Source organism: Chiloscyllium plagiosum, unplaced genomic scaffold (assembly GCF_037043375.1).
Source record: "Chiloscyllium plagiosum isolate Xiang-an unplaced genomic scaffold, Cpla_swu_hap1 HiC_scaffold_30, whole genome shotgun sequence".
NCBI classification, from domain to species: Eukaryota; Metazoa; Chordata; class Chondrichthyes; order Orectolobiformes; family Hemiscylliidae; genus Chiloscyllium; species Chiloscyllium plagiosum.
In genome coordinates, this window is record NW_028270168.1 from 12,166,659 (window position 1) to 12,188,613 (window position 21,955).

The 21,955-nt window shown below is 40.4% G+C and overlaps 1 protein-coding gene across 1 annotated transcript in view; it reads left to right on the forward strand.

Annotated features, from left to right (window-relative positions):
- Positions 1-1,486: 1,486 nt before the first annotated feature.
- Positions 1,487-21,955, forward strand: part of LOC122563520 (protein THEMIS-like) — a 72,752-nt gene continuing 52,283 nt past the window's right edge. Inside the window, exons 1-2 of the mRNA XM_087976737.1 lie at positions 1,487-1,653; positions 17,707-17,847. Of these exons, the coding sequence (XP_087832863.1) occupies positions 1,536-1,653; positions 17,707-17,847 (259 nt within the window). The 5' untranslated portion in view covers positions 1,487-1,535. The remainder of the gene's footprint in view (positions 1,654-17,706; positions 17,848-21,955) is intronic.

Sequence of the window (21,955 nt, forward strand, 5' to 3'; positions counted from 1 at the left end):
TCCATTCCCCCACTGTACTAAAATACTTTGATACATTGTCTAAGCCAGTTAGAATTCTTGCGTTACGGCAAGAAGCCAAACTGCCTGACCCCCACCTTCTGCATGAGTGATGCTACTCTCTGGCCTTTTCTCCATTTCCTCTTCAGAAAGTCATTCCTTCATTGCCCTGGAACTACCTTCCAATGGGCATTGTGGGTCTACCTGCAGCACATGCACTGCAGTAGTTCAAGAAAGCAGTTCACCACCATCTCCTTAAGAAAAACTAGGGACAGGCAATAAATGCTGACCCAGGCAGCAATGCCCACATCCCATGAGTGAAATTAAAAGAAATCTATTGATTCAGACCCAGCTGCCAGTGGAGCAATCCAGGAAACACCACTCCCCTATTTGATTCTGTACAGCTGCAGGTTTAAATCACATAGTACCCATTCAATTTCCTTTTGAAATCATAGATTGTTCCCATTGTGACCATGCTGGTGGAAAGTGACTTCCAGCGTATCATCACTTTGTAGTTCTGCAGAAGAATCATACAGGACTTGAAATGTTAACTTTGTTTCTCTCTCCACAGATGTTGCCAGATCTGCTAGGTTTCTCCAGCATTTTCTGTGTTTGTTTCATTGCCACTCATTGTGTATAAAGTTCTTCCTCAGACTCTCCCTACTTCTCTAACCTAAATTCCATTGTATCATCAACTGATGGGAAGGGTTTTTCTTTGTCCATCTTATCCTGTCATAATCCTGTTTACCACAGGGGGAGGTGATGGTCTAGTGGATTCTCACTGGATTATTAATCCAGACACCCAGGTAATATTCATGGGATCTGAGTTTGAAACCTGCCACAGCAGATGGTGGAATTTGAATTCAATTTAAAAAATCTGGAATTAAGAGTCTAGTGATGACCATGAAACCATTGTCAACTGTTGGAAAATCCCATCTGGTACACCAATGCCATTTAGGAAATGAAGCTGCCACCCTTACCTGGTCTGGCCTACATGTGACTCCAGACCCACAGCAATGTGAATGACTCTTTACTGCCGTCTGGGTACTTAAGGATAGGCAATAAATGCTGACTTAGCCAGATATGCTGAAATCCTGTGAATTAACTAAAAAAATTATCAACTCTCCCCTCAGCTATCAAACTTAAGGAGATGTCATGGGGATATATACATTGGTGATGTTTTTTGTCCCAGCCTTTAAAAGGGGAAAGGACGAAGTGGTTGTGATTATGTGGGATAGAAATTGTGATACTAATCATCTCCAATTATAATACTACATAGCTGCCCACACACCAGCTTTGCAAGATATTTGGGTAAATTGAAACCAACGAATGTTCGTTCTCATTTATGTGTTGTTTTCTGGCAATTGGCATCTTGCCAGATTCAATTGTCATCACAGTGGTTTGTGATGATAAGAATTCAAACCAGAAGTGTTTTTTTTCTCTGAAACTATTCGCTGAGTTCCCAGTACATCATTTCGCCCGAAGTGCATGGTTATGTTGGTGAGGGGTTCATAATTCAAGCGACCAGACTGTGTACCATGGCAGACTTTTACCATCCAGATTCACAAATCTCCTCATTACAAGAGTATATTTGTTCTTTGAATCTTTCCACTCTTCCCAGGATTCTGGAGATCCATTCTGGAGTGTACTTCCAAGGTATGTGAAACTGAGAGCCTCAGCCTATTTGCAGTTTTTAAGATCTGTCACAATTGTGTTCAGAATGACATTTCATGAGACCATTAAGAGCTCATTTTCACTAGTGACATTGCTGTTTTTTGATCTGTATTTACTACTCTATTCAGATGCGAAGTGTTAAAGTACAGCTCTGTTTTTCAAAAAGAAAAAGTGCATCAATGTTAGTATGAAAAGACAAAAAGGAGAAGTTACACATTTCTAAAGAAAAAGTAAAAACTGTCAGAAATTTGAGACACAGTCAGGAACTAGTTTCTAAAAAATGTAAGATATATTAATGCTGGACTCTCGAAAATCAGGTTGTGAAATAAAATTACAAAAATAGGATTATTCTACCTGGAAAGTGTGAAGTTAAGAGGTGATTTGATCAGTTTTTAATAAATTAAGGGGGCAGAAAGAGTAGTTAAAGAACAATTGTTTCTTCTATTTGGAGAATCTGGAAGGCAGAGCCTGAAATTCGAACCAAGACTTACACAATGAAAGAAGAAAACACAGCTTCACATGATTGGTAGAAGCTTGCAATTCTTATTCAAATACAAATTGATGCTAAATCTATTGCTAATTTTAAAACAAAGTTTGTTACTTCCTTTTATAAGCCAATATTATTGGTTATATAGAGTTAGATCACAAGTCAGCCATTATCTCAATGAATGGCAGGAACAGACTCATGGGGCAAAATGATCCTCTGCTATTTCAATGAAGTCAGATTCCCCCATTCAACACTTTCAGTGTGCAAATCAACACAGGAAACATCTCATTAGTATTGCTTAGTATTCCTGAGGCCATTTTCTGATCATCTGCAGAATTATTAACAATAAAAGTATATTAAGAAGACATCTTTTTTCTTTTGCTGGGGCACATTAATTATTAGAAACAGTCAGTAGTGTAGCAATCATTAACAGGTGAAATATACGCAGAGTTGGTTCATATTTCAGCACAGTATGATCAACATACCTTACTTATTATTTGATGTATGCTCAATGACACCAAATTCCACGCACCCATTACACTTGTCGCGGAAAGCCAAAGAACCACAGATGCAGGAAATTAATAGTAAAAACCAGAAATTGCTAGAAAACTCAGTAAATCTGGCAGCATCTGTGAATGCAGAGTTAACGTTTCAGGTTGAGGTAATCCTTCTTCAGAACTGGACCTGAAATGTTCTGAAGAGAGGTCACTGGATCTTAAACATTAACTCTTTTCTCTCGCATAGATGCTGCCAGACCTGGGATTTTCCAGCAATTTCTGTTTTTGACACTTGTTGCTGCCCTACATTGGCTCTTGTTCCAGCAACACCCTACATTTAAAATACATATATTTTTATTAAAAATTCCTCCATGGCTTTATCCCTTTCTCCCTATCTCTGTAACTTGTTCCCTGTCTCTAATCCTATTATATCTCTGTGCTCACCTGTTTCTGATTTCTTGCACACTTCCAATTTCCACAACTCCACCATTACCTACCAAGCTGTGGAATTCCCTCCCTCAATCTCTCTTCCTCTCTACTTTGCCCCTTTTAAGACTCCCCTCAAATTTCTTTGACCAAACTTTTGGCCGTGTTCTCCAATGTCTCCTAGTATGACTGGGGGGTCGAATTGTTTGGTAACATTCTTGAGAGTTGTTTTGGGGAATTTTACAATGTTAAAGGCAATTTCCAAATGGACAATATTCTTGTTATGATGGGGAGTTCCCTCCCCATCATAGCTTGAGCACATTCCTTTGCAGTTGTGCCGTGCAACCTGTTTGACTTATCAACATGCACTCCATTCAGCAAATCCAGTCCGTCTTGCACAGATCCAGAAGAAGCTCATTTATTGGCTTTCCACTTCAATCATTATTCTTGTCAGCAATGTGATATGTTGTAAGACATACGGAATATTTACAACTGCATTGCTAAGAGAGAAGAAACCATACTGAACAGTTGAATACCTAAAAACTGCTGCAAATGGCAAGCAGAAGAGGGGTCATTTTAATTCACTAATAAACTTCTTAAAGCATTTGCTGTGGGAAACAAGTATACATAGCTGTTCTATAATTAGGTTCGAGTATCAAGGGAGTACATTGATAGGCAGAATAGATGCGTAGACTATTTTCTAAATAGGGGAAGCCTTTGGAAATCTGAACTGCAAAGGGACTTGGGAGTCCTACTTCAGGATTCTCTTAAAGTTAAAGTTCAGATTCAATTGGCAGTTAGGAAGGCAAATGCAATATTTGCATTCATTTCAAGAGGACTAGAATAAAAGAGCAGAGATGTACTGCTGAGGCTGTTTAAGGCTCTGGTCAGACTGTTTTTGAAATATTGTGAGCAGTTTTGGGTTCCGAATCTAAGGAAGGTTGCGCTGGCTTTGGAGGGTCCCAGAGGAGGTTTACAAGAATGATGCTGGAGATGAACAGCTCATCAATATGAGGAGTGATTGAAGACTTTCTGTCTGTATTCAATGGAGTTTAGAAAGATGAGGGGGAATCTGATTGAAACTTACAGAATACTAAGACACCTGGACAGAGTGAACATTGGGAAGATGTTTTCACTAATAGGAGAGACTAAAACCCAAGGGAATAGTCTCAGGGTGAAGAGGCGACTCTTTAGAACTGAGACGAGGTTGAATTTCTTCAGCCAGAGAGTGCCGAATCTGTGGAGCTCATTTCTGTAGAGGGCTGTGGAGGCCATGTCATTGAGTGTATTTAAAAGGGAGATAGATAGGTTCTTGATTAGTAAGGGGATCAAACACTACAGAGAGAAGGCTAGAGAATGGGGTTGAGAAACATAACAGCAATGATTGAATGGCAGAGCAGACTCGATGGGCCGAATGGTCTAATTCAGCTCCTATAACTCCTGGTCTTATCACCAAATCACATCCAGATTAGAATTTTGAGATGACACAGTGTAAAGCGAATCATGGAGTTTTATTGCATAGAAAGAAATCATTTGGCTCCTCAAGTCTGTTCTGGTTCTTTAAAACAGCTATCCATTTATTTCTATCCCTCTACATTGCAGGCTTCTTCTTTGCAAGAAATCTTACTGAGAAATCATCGAAATAAAGACATTACAAAACAAAATTTAAGAACTGTTACATTTGAAGATTTCACACATATAGCCATAGAAATGTACAGCACGGAAACAGACCTTTCAGTCCAACTTGTCCATGCCGACTTGATATCCTAACCTAATCTAGTCCCATTTGCCAGCACTTGGCCCATATCCGTCCAAAGTCTTCCTATTCATATACCCATCCAGAAGCCTTTTAAATGTTGACATTGTACCAGCCTGCACCACTTCCTCTGGCAGCTCATTCCATAAACGCACCACCTTTTGTGTGAAATGATTCAAAATATGTTAGCTTTCCTTCAATTTTTTGTTTCACATTATTCTTAAGAACATTACTAATTTTGAACAACTAATTTGTGCTCAAATATACAAGAAGTTTCTTATGGTTTAAAGAATTGAATTTATACACTGAGTTAATTGAATTCTAGATATTCAAGCCAAGAACATCTAGATATAAGCCAAGAACAACAAGCCAAAATGTCAATGCTGCCAGATAAGGCTCAAGGAATAAGACCATAAAACCATAAGACATAGGAGCGGAAGTAAGGCCATTCAGCCCATCGAGTCCACTCCGCCATTCAATCATGGCTGAAAGGCATTTCAACTCCACTTACCCGCATTCTCCCCGTAACCCTTAATTCCTTGTGACATCAAGAATTTATCAATTTCTGCCTTGAAGACATTTAGCGTCCCAGCCTCCACTGCACTCTGTGGCAATGAATTCCACAGGCCCACCACTCTCTGGCTGAAGAAATATCTCTGCATTTCCGTTCTGAATTTACCCCCTCTAATTCTAAGGCTGTGTCCACGGGTCCTAGTCTCCTCGCCTAACAGAAACAATTTCCTAGCGTCCACCCTCTCCAAGCCATGTATTATCTTGTAAGTTTCTATTAGATCTCCCCTTAATCTTCTAAACTCTAATGAATACAATCCCAGGATTCTCAGCCGTTCCTCATATGTTAGACCTACCATTCCAGGAATAATGAGATTTTTGGCTAAATTGTTTATTTAATGATTAGTATGAGATTTACGCAAGAGACCAGGTTCACAAGAAGACAACCATCATTTCAAACATCACAAACAGATTAGTCAATGCAAACATCCAATTTATCCTCACAATGTTCAGTCAGGGCGGAAGAAAAGGGTATTTCATACTTGATGAGATTGATTATTCCATTCGATGAGTATCCTGCGTAAAGGCAAGCCATTGACTCATTTTCTGTGGAAGCTTCACCCCAAGTTATTTTTCTTGGCAGTTTTTGTCCATTGTAGTTTGCCATTGTCTTCCACCATCTAGTGATAAACGTAAGGCTACCATAGCTGGATCAGCAATTTTGCTTTATCCATTCATAGAATATGGCATTTGCTGACCGAGCCAGCATTTATGGCCTGTTCCTAGTAGTCTTTGAGAAGGTCGGGGTGAGCTGCCTCATGAACTGTTGCAATCTATTTTGTACAGGTAGATGCTGTTAGGGAACGAATCCCAGGATTTTGAACCAGTGACACTGGTGAAATAGTGATATATTTCTGAGGTAGGACTGAATGGCTTGGAGGGGTCTTGCAGGTATTGGTGTTCCCATGCATGCATTCTCTTGAGGAAGATAGAGGGTTTTATCACTTTTGCAGCCGACCAAGGAAGTGCATGTTGTTGTGCAGGTTAGTGGTAGGGCAGAAGCTTGGGAAAACAGTCGAAACCAGTAAAGGGTAATTTCTAACAAAAAAATTTTAAAATGAGGGAAAAATTAAAGTATGAGAGTGACTGCAGTTATAATTATACATAATGATAATGTACAAGCAAATTGGATTGTATTCGATATGCATACCATTCACCACAAATAAGTAGCGGCTGCAATGTGTCCCATCAACAGGATGCAGCTACACTGAAGCAACAGCTAAAGTGTATTAATCATTCTCTCCCAGCACTACAGCACCTCTCAATCTCATGACCTTTGTCACCTACAAAGACAAGCGCTGCAGACACATTGAAGCACCAGCCCTTGCAAGTTCCGCTCCAAACAACAGTCCATCCTGACTTGGAATTACAGTGTATTCATGATGATGATGAGGATTATATTGTTATTATCTGCCTTGGAATTATGATTAGATTACATTACTTACAGTGTGGAAACAGACCCTTCGGCCCAACAAGTCCACACCGACCCACCGAAGCGCAACCCACCTAGACCCATTTCCCTACATTTACCCCTTCACCTAATACTACACGCAATTTAGCATGGCCAATTCACCTAACCTGCACATTTTTGGATTGTGGGAGGAAACCAGAGCACCAAGAGGAAACCCACGCAGACACGGGGAGAATGTGCAAACTCCACACAGAGAGTCGCCTGAGATGGGAATTGAACCCAGGTCTCTGGCGCTGTGAGGCAGCAGTGCTAACCACTGTGCCACCATGCCGCCCAAATGTTGAATTATGTTGTATTAAATCAAATATCACTGCTTCACTGCTGCTCTGTCAAAATCCTGGAACTCCCTTCCTAACAACATTGGAGGTGTTTCCACACTGCTTGGATTACAGATTGAAGAAAATGGCTCACAGCCACATTCTAAAGGACAATTAGGTATTGGCAATAAATGTCGGCAAAACTTACTTCCAATAACTGAATCAACAGGTAAATTTAAAAAGCGCTGTTGTTAGAATGCCATCAACACTAAAATCACATGCCACATTTACTTGGAAATATTTTGCTTTTTTTTAATATCATCACAGCTGGATCAATATACTAAAATTCCCTACCTGGCAACATTGGCTTAGCACTATGTGTGTAAGGATTGGAGCAAATCAAGGAAAAACCCTATCATCAGTTTATCAGGGCAATTAAACATCAGCAATTCTGTTTTGAAACTCTGCAAAATGATATTCCCGACAAATGATGTTCTGAAGGACCGTCAGTGTTGTTCCAGATGCAAATATAATGACCATTAATTATCTCAGCGTTTCTCTTGCTTCACCATCACAGTTCTCTGGAAGTGCAGGGGAAAGTCAATTTAATGCTGTACTTCTAACAAAGTTATAGAACAGGAATGGTAACTTTAGCTGCTTTTCCACATTTACTTCCTGAGTTGTTAACTGTCATTTAGCTAGACAGAGAAAATATCAGCTTGCAGCTGTCCACTCATTAGACATGAGCATCACCGACTGGGCCAGATTATTGACCATCCTTAGGTGCTCTTAACAAGGTGGGGTGAGCTCCCTGCTTGAACCATTGCAGGTCACATGTAGATAGACCTACAATGTCCTTAGAAAGGGAATTCCAGGATTTTGACCCAGAGACAGTGAAGGAATGGCGATTTATTTTCAAGTCACTACATCCATATTCACCTCTGGTGGAAACCTTCTTCCTCCTCTTCTTTAAATCCTAGGAGAGCAACACACATGGCATTAGAAAGACAGAAAGAGAGCAAGACTTCAACATTTAACATGAAAAAATCCTCTTCTTCAGGCAATCAACTCTGCCTACATAGCCTTATTCATTTGATCAGATTACTAACTATTAAGATGACCTAATGTTTCACATTGTTGGTTGGTTACCATGACAGCAGACAGTTTTTATTATAAAATCAGTCCTTTGTTACTATGGTATCAGGAACACTACCCAATCATTGAAAAATGAATTATTCGTGAAAGTGTGCAATCTGAAATTGAAAACAGTTAACTGTGATTAATTAACTTGCATTAAATATATAGGATATTGTTTGAGGTTATAGAAGAAACATAATTTCAGGCCTTAAAATAAAATCTCCGTAATGAAATTCCTTAGTTTCACACAAATCTCAAAAGACTAAGAATATTTGCAGTTTGCTCATTAATGGAAGCATGGCTTTGCAGAGTTAAACATTGATTCGAAAGAGTGAATCAAAAATAACTTGAGATTTGATGATTTAGAAAACCCTGAATTTTTTTCATTATTTTGGTCAAGGATAGATTTGAACTTTGGTGAAATTGTTTGCAGTGCCACCGCCTACATCCTTCCAGGATTTTTTGCCATTGTGTGTGGGTCTTCAGCATTACTGCTCTTCTGAAGGTTTCCTTTTTATCGTTATAGTATTGGACACTAGAAGCTATTCAAAGTTCTTTGCAGCCTTGTAAGGGTGGGATGTATGACAGCCATATTCATTAATGTGGTGAATAAATTCAGTTTGTCTTGTTTGGTGTGTGAAGGAAAACAATAACCAAAATTCACAAAGCACAATCTCCTTCAGCTATCAGGGTATCACATCACTCACCACCCGCCACCCCACCCCCCACCCGCTCCGCCCTTGAGCCCCGCCCCTCCAACCGCCACCAGGACAGAACCCCACTGGTCCTCACCTACCACCCCACCAATCTCCATGTACAGCGCATCATCCGCCGTCACTTCCGCCACCTCCAAACAGACCCCAGCACCAAGGATATATTTCCCTCCCCTCCCCTATCAGCTTTCTGTAGAGACCACTCCCTCCGCAACTCCCTTGTCAGATCCACACCCCCCACCGACCCAACCTCCACTCCCGGCACCTTCCCTTGCAACCGCAGGAGGTGCAACACTTGTGCCCACACCTCCCCCCTCACTTCTCTCCAAGGCCCCAAAGGAAACTTCCATATCCGCCACAGATTCACCTGCACCTCCACCCACATCATCTACTGCATCCGCTGCAGCCGGTGTGGCCTCCTCTATATTGGGGAGACAGGCCGCCTACTTGCGGAGCGATTCAGAGAGCACCTCTGGGCCACCCGGACGAACCAACCCAACCACCCTGTAGCACAGCATTTCAACTCCCCCTCCCACTCCACCGAGGATATGCAGGTCATTGGACTCATCCACCGCCAAACCACAACAACGCGACGGTCGGAGGAGGAGCGTCTTATCTTCCGACTGGGAACCCTCCAACCACAGGGGATGAACTTGGACTTCACCAGTTTCTTCATCCCCCCTCCCCCCACCTTGTCTCAGCCGAATCCCTCCAGCCCGGCACCGCCTTCCTGACCTGCAGTCTTCTTCTTGACCTCTCCGCCTCCATCCTACTCCGACCTATCACCCTCACCTTGACCTCTTTCCACCTATCACATTTCCAACGCCCCTTCTCCAAGTCCCTCCTCCCTACCTTTTATCTTCTCCTGCTGAACACTCTCTGCTCATTCCTGAAGAAGGGCATGTGCCCGAAACGTCGAATCTCCTGTTCCCTGGATGCTGCCTGACCTGTTCCAGCAATAAAGTTTCAACTATAAATTTGCTATACAATCTTATTCTCCACCATCACCTGATGAAAGAGCAGCATTCCGAAAGCTAGTGCGTCCAAATAAACCTGTTGGACTATAACCTGGTGTTCTGCGATTTTTAACTTTGTACACCCCAGTCCCAACACTGCCATCTCCAAATCATAACTTCAGGCATGATATTCAATTAGGACCTCATCCACCTCCACTCTGTCAATGCCAGGTAAAAAAGAACTGTCATTTATCCCATTGTCAATTTGGAAATACAATGTGGACAAATTCCCTACCACATCTGCCTAATACAATAATGATTACAATTCAAAAATAATTAATTAGGTAGGGAGCATTTTGTGACATCATGAAAGTTGGCAAGTTCGTCATGTCCATACAACTCTGAGGTTAATCTGTGAATAGATGATGATTTAAAAAAATAGCTTCTGTCATTGCCTGTTGATAAAAGATATTTTTAATATTTCTTTCAATTCTAGGCTACAATGCAGTATTTAATGAAACTATATATTATCCAAATTGATTTTGTTATTTCTCTGAGGCCAGTTTAATCATGTCACAGCTTTATTAATTTATTAGAAAGGGCCTTATGGAGATTTTGACTTGGGTTGTTGCTTGTTTAAAGCAATCAGCCACATGGGCATGAAGGGTAGAGTGACCTGTTTCTATTCTGTACATAATTGCAGTTCAGTGGCTGTCAAAGAAGCTTTTCATATCCCAGATCAACTCAGGTTAAAGCAAAAGAGCAAATTTCCCAACAAATGAGGTGAAACAGTGATCAGAGATTCCTCAAAAGTAATTTTATCACTGGCTATAGAGTTACTGAACAAACAGTGGACATTTTGCTGAGCAATGTGCATCTTCATCAGCTAATTATTTCCCCTTTTTCTCATGATGACTGTCACCTCCAATATTGCTCACAATGTAAGCAGCTGCTTCCACATAACAAGCATGATGCCCGGGTGCTTGTTCCCTGTTGCTTGAAGCATCCTCTCTATTGCCTGAGCTCAACACAGATTAGGAACTTAACCAGGAAACTTTCAAGGTGCAGCAACCCCCATCCCCACGCCTCCAGTGATAAAGCTTTACCTGAATCATGAAGGGATTTGATCCTCTGAGATAAGGTTCAAAATTAGAACCTTTGTTCTATATTAATGTGAGTTTGTCTCCAGAAATTGATGCAGAAATGTTTATATTTGTTTTTATTTGGTGCAAAAATGTTTATATTATCTCCTATAATATAAAAAGACTGGGTGAAAATATTACAGTATTTAAGTATTCAACAGATATTTATTACAACTATTTTGTACAAATATTACATTCTTCAGTCACATAACTGTCTTGGCCAATATTAAGCTATTATTTCATGGGGAGGTGGTGACATAGTGTTTATATCAGTGGATTATTATCCAGAGGCACAGGTCAATGTTCAAGGGACATGGGTTGGAACTCACCATAGCAGATGGTAAAATTTGACTTCAATAAAATGGGGAAAATCTGATGTTAAAAAGTTGGCCTAACTGTGACCATGGAAACTCTATTGATTGTTGTAAAAGAATTTGTTTCGCAAATGCCCTTTACAAGAGGAAATCAGCCATCTGCCATCCTTACCTGATCTGGCCGATGCTATTACTCAATGTACTGTAACTGGGCACTTTAGGTAATCAGGCTGAATCAGCATGGTTTTGTTAAAGGAAAATCATGTTTAACTTTTTTTTCAGAGCTCTTTGAAGTAGTAACATGTGCCGTGGATAAAGGGGAATCAGAGGATGCATTGTACTTAGATTTCCAGAAGTCAATTGATAAAATGTTATGTCAATGTTATTGTGGCATTTAAAGCTCATGATGTAGGGACTAACATATTGGCATGGATAGAAGATTGGCTGTCTAATGAGAAGCAAAAAGTAGGAATCAGTTAGCCTTTTTTTATGTTGGCATGGTGTCATGAGTGCTGTGGCATAGGGGCTGCAACTGGGGCTTTAACTCTTTATAGTTTATATAAATGATTTAAATGAAGGAACCAAAGGTACAGTAGTCAAATTTGCTGATGACACAAAAATAGGTAGGAACATGTGTTGCGGAGAGGATATAAGGAACCTACAAAAGGGTACAGAAAGATTAAGTGAGTGGGTGAAGTATAATGTGCAAAAGCGTGGATTGTCCACTTTGGCAGAAAGAATAAAAAAGAAGCATGTTATCTAAATAGTGTGTGGTTGTAGAATGCTGAGATACAGAGATATGATTGGCCTAGTGCATGAACTGCAAAAGGTTAATATGCACTTACATTAAGTAATCAAGAAAGCTAATGGAATGCTATGTTTTATTGCAAGGGGAAATGATTGCAAATATAAGGATTTTCAGTTTATACAGGGCACTGATAAGACTGCATTTGGAGTACTGAACACTTGTCACCGTACTTACAGAATGGTCTTAATACATTGGAAACAGTTCAGAGAAGGTTTAGTAAACTAATATATGGAGGGACCAGATTGCCTTATGGGAATAATCTGGGAAATTACAGGTCAGTGAGCCTTATGTCACTGGTAGGGAAATTATTGGGGAAGGTTCTTAGGGATAGCACTTACTCACATTTAGAAAGATGTGGACTTATTAGTGATAGGCAGCATAGCTTTGTCTGTCTCACAAACTGGATTGAGTTTTTTGAAGGAACAAAAATGATTGATAAGGGGAGGGCATTCGATGTTGCCAATATGGACTTTAGCAAGGCCTATGACAAGGTTTATGATGATAGGCTGTTAGAAAAGGTGGAACCTGTTGTGAGCTAGTAATAACCATTGAGAAGTGGTTTTGAAAATAGAAGGCAAAGTAGCAGTGGAAGGGTGAGTTTCAGCCTGGAGATCTGTGACCAGTGGTATTCCACCCAGATCACTTCTGGGACCTTTGTTGTTTTAATATATATCATGGTGACCTGATTAGTAAGTTTGCAGTTGGCACAAGGATTGTGGGAGCTGCAGATAGTAAGGAGCATTGCTCCCCAGAGGATACAGCAGGATATAGGTAGGCTGGAGACTAGAGTGGAGAAATGGCAGATAGAGTTTAATCCAGACAATGTGAGGTGATGCATTTCGGAAGGTCTAATGTAGGAGGGAAGCACACAGAAAATGGGAGAACCTTTAGAAGCAATATTATACAGAAGGATCTAGGCATGCAGGTCCACAGATCCCTGAAAGTAGCAATATAAATGGATTAGGTGTTCAAGAAGGCATATATCACACTTGCCTTCATTGGTGAGGGAATAGAGTATAAAGATTGGCAGGTCATGGTGCAACTGTATAGGACTTTAGTTAGGCCACATTTGTAATGTTATGTACAGTTCTGGCCGCCACACTACCAGAAGGATGTGGAGGCTTCGGAGAGGGTATAGAAATGTTTTACCATTCTGGTTTGGAAGGTGTCAGCTATGAGGAGAGATTGGACAAACATGGTTTGTTTTTACATGACTATCAAAAGATAAAGGGTGACCTGACAGATGTTTACATTAGGGAGATAAACTGAAGGAAGATAGAGTTAAGGTATATGGGTGACCTCCAGGAAAGGTAGGAGAGGGAGACAGGTAGTGCAGGAGTATCCTGTGGCTATACCCATCTCAAACAAGTATGCTGTTCTGGAAAGTGCAGTGGGTGATGGACTCCAGGGAAATGTAGCACTGACAGCCAGGTTTCTGATACCGAGGCTGGCTGTAATGTAATGAGGGATACGTCAGATTCCAAGCGATTGATTGTGACAGGGAACTCTCCAGTCAGAGGCACAGACATTTCTGCAAGACATCAGAATGATGTGCTGCCTCCCAGATGCCAGGATTAAGGATATCTTGGAGAGAATGCAGAATATTCTCAAAGAGGAGAGGGACCAGCTGGAGGTTGTTGTACACATTGGAACTAATGACATTGGAAGAGATGAGGACGTGATTCAACAAGGTTCCCCATGGGAGACTGGTTAGCAAGGTTAGATCTCATGGAATACAGGGAGAACTAGCCATTTGGATACAGAACTGGCTGGAAGGTAGAAGACAGAGGATGGCGGTGGAGGTTTGCTTTTCAGACTGGAGGCCTGTGACTAGCGGTGTGCCATAAGGATTGTTGCTGAGTTCATTGATTTTAGTCTTATATACAGAGGAACCTCGATTATCCAAACAAAATGGGCAGGCACTATTTCATTCAGATAATTGATTATTCGGTTAATTAATTGAATGCCTTTCCTCTGGGGCTTGGAGTTTTCTGTTAAGTTTGCTCCCCATTCAGGAGATGAGGCAGCAGCACACCATACGTGAGCCCCCACCCCCTGCCCATCTCCCAACCCCATCCAACCCCGCACTTGTCCAACACCATCCCACACCCACCCCCAGCCTTGTCCAGCACCACCACTATCCACCCCTGCCCCATTCCCCAACCCCATCCAACATCCCCTGCCCACTCCCACCCCACTCCCATCCAACCTCCAAAGCCATCCACATCTGCCCACCGCCCCCAACTCCATCCAACACCACCCTCCTTACCCCCAACCCCGTCCAAAACCACCATCCTTACCCCCTAACTCATCCAACACCGCAGCCCTTACTCCCCAACCCGTCCAACACCGCACGCCTTACCTTCCACCGTCCAACACCACCTCCTGTCTGCCCCCTCACCGCGTCAGTTGGACTGGACACCAATAACAAGACTGCTGCTGCTGCTGCTTTTTACACACACACACACACATCTTTTTACTGCAACATTTTGACAGGTTCCGCCTTTGCCCTGCACAGGACAATGTTGGAGAGATTATCTGGGGGATGGGGGTTTCAGGTGCATGCCTGTGTTGAATCCCAGGGAAAGTGTGGGGAGTAGAGAGAGAGGGTGGGATGTCAGTCATTTGAAGACAGTGCCTGGGCTCCTATTGGTGTCTAGGACTGTTCTTGGCAGCATTTCAGTAAGCCGGGTTTACTTCTAATTAGTGTAAACAAAAGACGCGGTCAGTGTTGGAAACATATCTTTGATGTAATGTTTCTACCGGCACCTCGAGATCTCCTTCGATAATCTGAAATTTGGATAACTGATATTCAGATAATCACGGTTCCTCTATAAATGATTTAAATGTGAATATAGGAAGTATGGCTAGCAGAGGTGCAGTGGACAGCGAAGAAGGTTACCTGAGAGAACAATGGGATCTTGATCAGATGGGCCAATGGGCTGAGGAATGGCAGATGGAGTTTAATTTAGATAAATGTGAGGTGCTGCATTTTGGAAAGGAAATCAGAACAGGACTTGTACACTTAATCGTAAGGTTCTGGGGAGAGTTGCTGAACAAACAGGCTTTGTACTACAGGGTCATAGTTCCTTCAAATTGGAGTCACAGGTAGATCGGACAGTGAAGAAGGCATTTGGTATGGTTTCTTGCATTGGTCAGAGCATTGAATATAGGAGTTGGGAAGCCATGTGCAGCTATACAGGATTGGTTAGGCCAGCTTTGGAATATGGGGAGAAATATGCCCGAAACGTCGATTCTCCTGTTCCCTGGATGCTGCCTGACCTGCTGCGCTTTTCCAGCAACACATTTTCAGCTTTGGAATATTGCATGCAATTCTGGTCTCTCTGCTGTAAGAAGGATGTTGTGAAACTTGAAAGGGTTCATAAAAGATTTATGAGGATGTTGCCAGGTTGAATGGTTTGAGCTATAGGTAGAGGCTGAATAGGCTAGGGCTATTTTCCCTGGAGCATCTCAGGCTGAGAGTTGACATTAGACAGGTTTATAAAATCATGCAGGGCATGGATTGGGTAAACAGACAACATCTTTTCCCCAGAGTGGGATAGTCCAAAACTAGAGGGCATAGGTTAAAGGTGAGAGGGGAAAGATATAAAAGAAATCTAAGGAGCAACTTCTTCATGCAAAGGGTGGTGCATGTATGGAATGAGCTGCCAGAGGAAGTGGTGGAGGCTGGTATGATTGTAACATTTAAAAGACATCTGGATGAGTATATGAATACAAATGGTTTAGAGGGATATGGGCCAAATGCTGGCAAATGGGACGAGATTTATATAGGTTATCTAGTCGGAATGGACGAGTTGGACTGAAGGCCTGTTTCTATGCTGAATATCTCTCTGACTCTATAACTAAACAATATTGGATAAAAAGATTACAGTCAAGGCCCACTTTGACTTGAAGATTTTGATCTAATGAACAGGAAATGTCAACCACAAGTTCCCCTTTCCATGAAACGGAATGAATCAGCATCTGTCAGTTCCTGTGTAAATGATAATGATTGAATACATTATTAGCCAGTCCAGAAATTGGTCAAATATCGACATCCAAATTTAATGTTTTAATGGGCTTTCACTTAGAAAGTTTTCAGCTCATGAAATGGCACTACATGCTTTACAATGCAATATTCACTCCTTAACTCAAAAATTCAAATTTAATGCAATGCTTCTCATTCTAATTTGCTCAAAGGATCCATTTTCAAATTTAAAATCACTCTGTTTAAAATGTTAAATGAATGATTTTGCATCAAATGAATCTTTTTCCTAAAAACTGTTTGAGGTCACTTGTATCTGAATCTTTAAGATTCTATCTAATCCACCGAATTATTCTACCTAATGCACAATCAATTCTCCCTTTAATTTCTGAAGGAAATATGTAATGTTAAACCTTTTGTTTAATTTCTTCCCTCTGGCTCCCACTTGTTCATTAAAGAAATTTTTAAAAAACTCTCATCCATACCAGAAGGATGGCCAAAACCACAAATATGTACATTTTAGCAACTCATTCACGAAAAGACTGCTCAGATGGGTGAACATCTGACAAAATTAACCAAAACCCATAATTGCGCAGACATATTTTGCAGAATTTAAACACTCTTTCATATCAGTAAATGTATCCAGTGAGAATGGAGAAGTGTGTTGTTCACATAACTTCATGTTCTGTGTTTTGTGGTGCATTTGGCAGACTTACAAGCGATGTTGAGAAACAATTTTGGTAAAAGATCCTTTGAGAGAATAAAACAAAATTTTAAAAATACACGGAGACAGGAAAGGCTCAAATTTGTTAAGCACTGTTCTAATGCAATGCTTCTCATTCTAATTTGTTCAAAGGATCCATTTTCAAATGAATCAGTAATCACTAGCTCTCCCACCCTAAATTAAATGTGGCCAGTGAATGGTGTGATACTGCTTAGTCGAATCAATCACAGCAGTTTTTGATTGCAAAATTACACTTTTTCCATTTAAAAAAACTTTATGTACATATAAAAGGTACTAAAACTACTAATAAAAAAAACAAATGCATTAGAATTTGACATTCTTCAGGCCTTCCCATCAATTGCAATCAAAAGCACTTTCTACTCATGTAGGACAATATTAATATTCATTTTGAGGCAATGAAAGGATCTGATAACTGAACAGACCCACATTTTGCTTTGGCAGCAAGCACTTAGTCTGTGGTCTTTCCCCACTACATCTTGCGGCAACAGTTCCAAGCTTTAGTGCTTTCCTCAGCACATAGTCCAGGAACTTCTAATGTGTCAGTCAGCATCACTTGGCCAAGATAACCACTTTGCAACACGTTTCAGGCAGACAAAAGAAAATATTTCACTGAGCTGATGATCCTCTAGGAGCAGTGAAAGTTTGTCTCTGAGTCAATCTAGAAATAAAGCCCCATTGATAAATTCCATGGATTTGAAGTGTTTTTAACTGTTACACTGTCATGTCTTACTGGTTTTCCTTTTTTCATTGTGTGTACTTTATCTCTCACAGGTTCAGTCTATGAAATATCAGGAAATGAATGTTCCTTGTCAACAGGGGATCTCATTAAAATAATACAGGTCGAGCTCCAGAAGATTGTCTGTGAAAACATGGATAATGATTGCAAATTTGATCTATCATTAGACTATTCAGGTACTATGACTTTTGTTAAAAAAAATCTCATAATATTGTCACTATCACTATTCAATAATTATGATTGATGCTTATTAATTTTCGATATTAATGTGTTATCATTTGTACAAACTTTAGACTGGAATGTCTTAGGGTTGAGTTTTAGAAATTTTGTGAATAATTATTTATTTCTTTGTCAGCTTTAGAGAATGACAAGAGAAAGATAGAAATATTCTGAGTCATGTTTCAGAACACCCTGTCACTAGGCCATCATTCAACAACTCAAATCTTAATAGATCATTTTTCAGACTGCAGGTTATTGGAACACAGAATGCTTTAACAACAATTGCTAATGAGGCAGAGTTAAACACATTTAAATGGAATTGGATCAAGAGTTGAAGACCACAACTATAGAGGGATGCATGGAAACAGGACTGACAGACACAAACCTCTTCTGTGGTGATAATCTGTTATGATTCTTTGATTCACCTGTGTAGCATTCTGAACATCCACTATCCTTTAGCCCCTCCAAATGCAGAAAATGTATCATCACTTTCAGATAATGCAAATCATGGATGCTGCAATGTTACTTCCATTAGGAACTAGATTCAAAACACAACCTCAATTATATTTATAATTCTTCTAAGTTAAAAGAAATTACACAAAGTTCATCTTAACAACAAAGTGGAGAAGGCTGTGGTATATCCTGCAGAGGTCATATAGCTCTAGCTCATCCCCAGGCTGGTCAAGCTTCAGCCTCCATTGCTGTTATGAATGGCATGATTACTAACAGTGAACACAGAGTTTAACGATCAGCAAACACCAACCAACAAGTTTCTATTCCAGGTGTTGTCTTTTTCTTAGAGAAAAATGGAAAGACCCCCATGTTCAAGTGCCAATCCAAATCACACCCCATGCTGGCTGGGAATATGCTGTCCTTCCTTCAGTGCTGCATGGATGATCCCTGCACACTGTGGGAATACCTTTAATGCTGCATTTCAAGGTGATGTAGGTGACAAGTGGCTCTTATGGTATATAAACTCCAGTACAGACTTCTCAATGGGATCTGGGGATGGCGAATAAATGCTGACCTTGCCAGCAATGCCCACATCCTGTGAATGAGAATAAAAAGGTAATTTGCATCTTCAGCAAAGCATGTAGGAATGTATGGAGTACTTCTTCGAAGCATTAAAGGGAAAAAAATGATGTTGTGGCAATAAAGGGATATAGGAAAAGTGGTCAAAGAGCTGAATTTTAAGGAGCCTCTTAAAGAAATAGAGAAGTGGAGAGGTTGAGAATGTTAGAAAGGAAATTACAGAGCATCGGGTTGAGACCACTGAACGCTTGGCCCAGGATGAAAGAACTTAAGGACAAACCAAACATCAGAGTTGGAGGAAGTCAAGTCGTTCGAATGTTGTAGGGCTTGAGAAAGTTGCTGAGATATTTTCAGTATCTTATTAATATTGCTGCCTGGCCTGCTGTGTATTCCCAAAATGTATTTATTTTTATCACAGCTGCAATTTCTCCCTCTCCTCCAAATCCAAACCTTCTTACCACTATTTATAATTCATATTTTTATTGCATGGTTTTAAAACTTTTATTTCTTATTTTCAGGCGACCTTCACATATCACATGTTCCTTACTGTCTTCTTGTTTCCCTGTACCAATGTCTCTTTGTAACCATTGTACTAGAAGATTTACCACTTCATCTTGAATTTTCAAAGTGTTGCTTTTATTTGCTTTTACTGTGCTTCATAATAACCTCAAAATTTCAGTTTTACTCTTGTTCTTCTTTTCAAAAATGGCATGACAGTAAGATATCCTCGAGCAATGTGATTTTTTATTGCTTGCCTTACATGTTCCTTTCTCTGGCCATGTCCTGTTTTAGTTCCACCTTTGTATTTGGAGTTCACAACAGACTGTGCTGCCCTTTGATTTTTTTGTATCAGCCAGTTCTGTTTGTCAGAACTTCCACTTAATAATTATAAAATTAATTAGCTTTTACAGCGCATGAACAGGCCATTCAGCCCAATCAGTCTGTACTGGAGTTTATATACCATAAGAGCCACTTGTCACCTACATTCCTCTTAGCCAATCATCATACTATCCTATTCCTTTTTCCCATAAGTACTTATTTAGTTTCTGCCTAAATAAATACATTCTATTTTCCTCAAACCACTCTCAGTTCTTTTTTTTCATAGATATTTTTATTAGAAATTTAACATTTTTACAAGTTTACAAAAATAAACAAAACTCTCAGATATAAACATTGATATACAATTAGCTCAAATATACAATAGCCAAAATTTAACAAAAAAAAACAAAAAAAAGCCAAAAAAAAGAAAAAAAAACAAACAAAACTCAACTATCTACGAATCTAACCTACAACTAACCAGAGTGTATATTTAAGTCTCTTACATGCTCGGAATGTGTTAACATCAGATATAATAAAACCCGTATTTGTGCGGGATTCCTCCCCCGAGGGGCCCCGGACCAGCCAGGTTTGTAATCTCAATTAAATAAAAGCCCTTGTTAGGATAGCCGAAATATCTGTATTTATGTAATTCAAAAAGGGCTGCCATATTTTATAAAATAATTCGGTCTTTCGGTGCACCATATTTGTCAGGAAGTCAAGGGGAATACATTCCATAATTAGTCTGTGCCAATTTGAAAGTCCAGGGGGGCCCTCAGCCGCCCAGTTCACCAAAATATTTTTCCTTGCACAGAAAGAAAGAATAGAAAATAGTCTCTTCCCGTACGTGTCCAGGGAGGGAAAGTTCGAAAAGCCCAAGAGGAGAGATACAGGGTCCATTTTAATTTCCATTCCTAAAATTTCTGTCAGGGTACTTGCTACTTTAGTCCAATATCTACGGATCTTATGACAGGTCCATAAGCAATGTACAAGAGTGCCCACCTCTATTTTGCATTTAGGACACATTGGAGATGCTCCTGCCTTAAATTTTGCCAATCGAACCGGTGCTATATGGGCCCTATGAAGTATCTTCAGCTGGATAGCCTGGGTTCTGTTACAAATAGTAATTCTTCTAGCATTTTCCCAAATATCATTCCACGTTTCTGTGGAGATTTCTAGTCCCAGATCCTGATCCCATGTTTTAAGCAGATTGTCCATATCTCCTGATACTTCATCATGTAGTAAATGATAAATAGTACTGACGGAAGATACCCCCACTGGTCGTAGGACACTACATTCTCTATCGGATTTATAAAGACTATCTAATAACGTAGTCTTCTTCTGTATATAATCTCGAATTTGGAAGTATCGAAAGAGGTCTCCATTGGGTAATCCGAATTTCTGACGCAGCTGTTCAAAAGACATCAGGACCCCATCTTTAAATAGATCCCCTAGACATGAGGTACCCCTGGATCTCCAGAGTTTAAAAGTGGCATCTGTTAACCCCGGTTGGAATCCCCATGCTCCCACTATCGGTGCATAGGGGGATGTTTTATGTGAATTGCCCTCATTTTGCCGCATTATATTCCAAGCCTTGATTGTATTTAGTATTATAGGGTTTTTACAGTGATCTGTAATGATTTTCCTCTTGTCTGAGAATAAAAGGTTAATAAGTGGGTATTTTACTTGAGAAGCCTCGATGTCCAACCAGATTGATTGTGGATCAGACAAGACCCAATCAGCTATGTAACTTAATAGGGAACTTAACTGATATTTCCTAAAGTCTGGGAAGTCCAATCCACCCCTTGCCTGTGGAAGCTGTAGCTTCTTCAGCTTAATGAGGGGCCGCCTATGATTCCAGATAAAGGAACCCAGCCAGCCATATAATTTACATAAAGCCGTCCTCGGCAGCATCACCGGAAGCATTCTCATAGGATATAAGAGACGGGGCAGGACATTCATTTTGATTAGTGCTATTCTACCCAACCAGGAAATTGGTAGGTCTCCCCATCGCTGGAGGTCCTGCCTTATCCTTTCCAATAAATACACAAAATTAGCCTTATACAACTAACCAAATACTGGAGTAATAAAAATGCCTAAATATAAGAAGCCCTCCAGGGACCAGCGAAAGGGAAAAAGGGATCCGTCCGCTAAGCGGGGGGTCATAGCAAGGCCACCCATTGGCATAGCCTCCGATTTTGAAAAATTAATTTTATA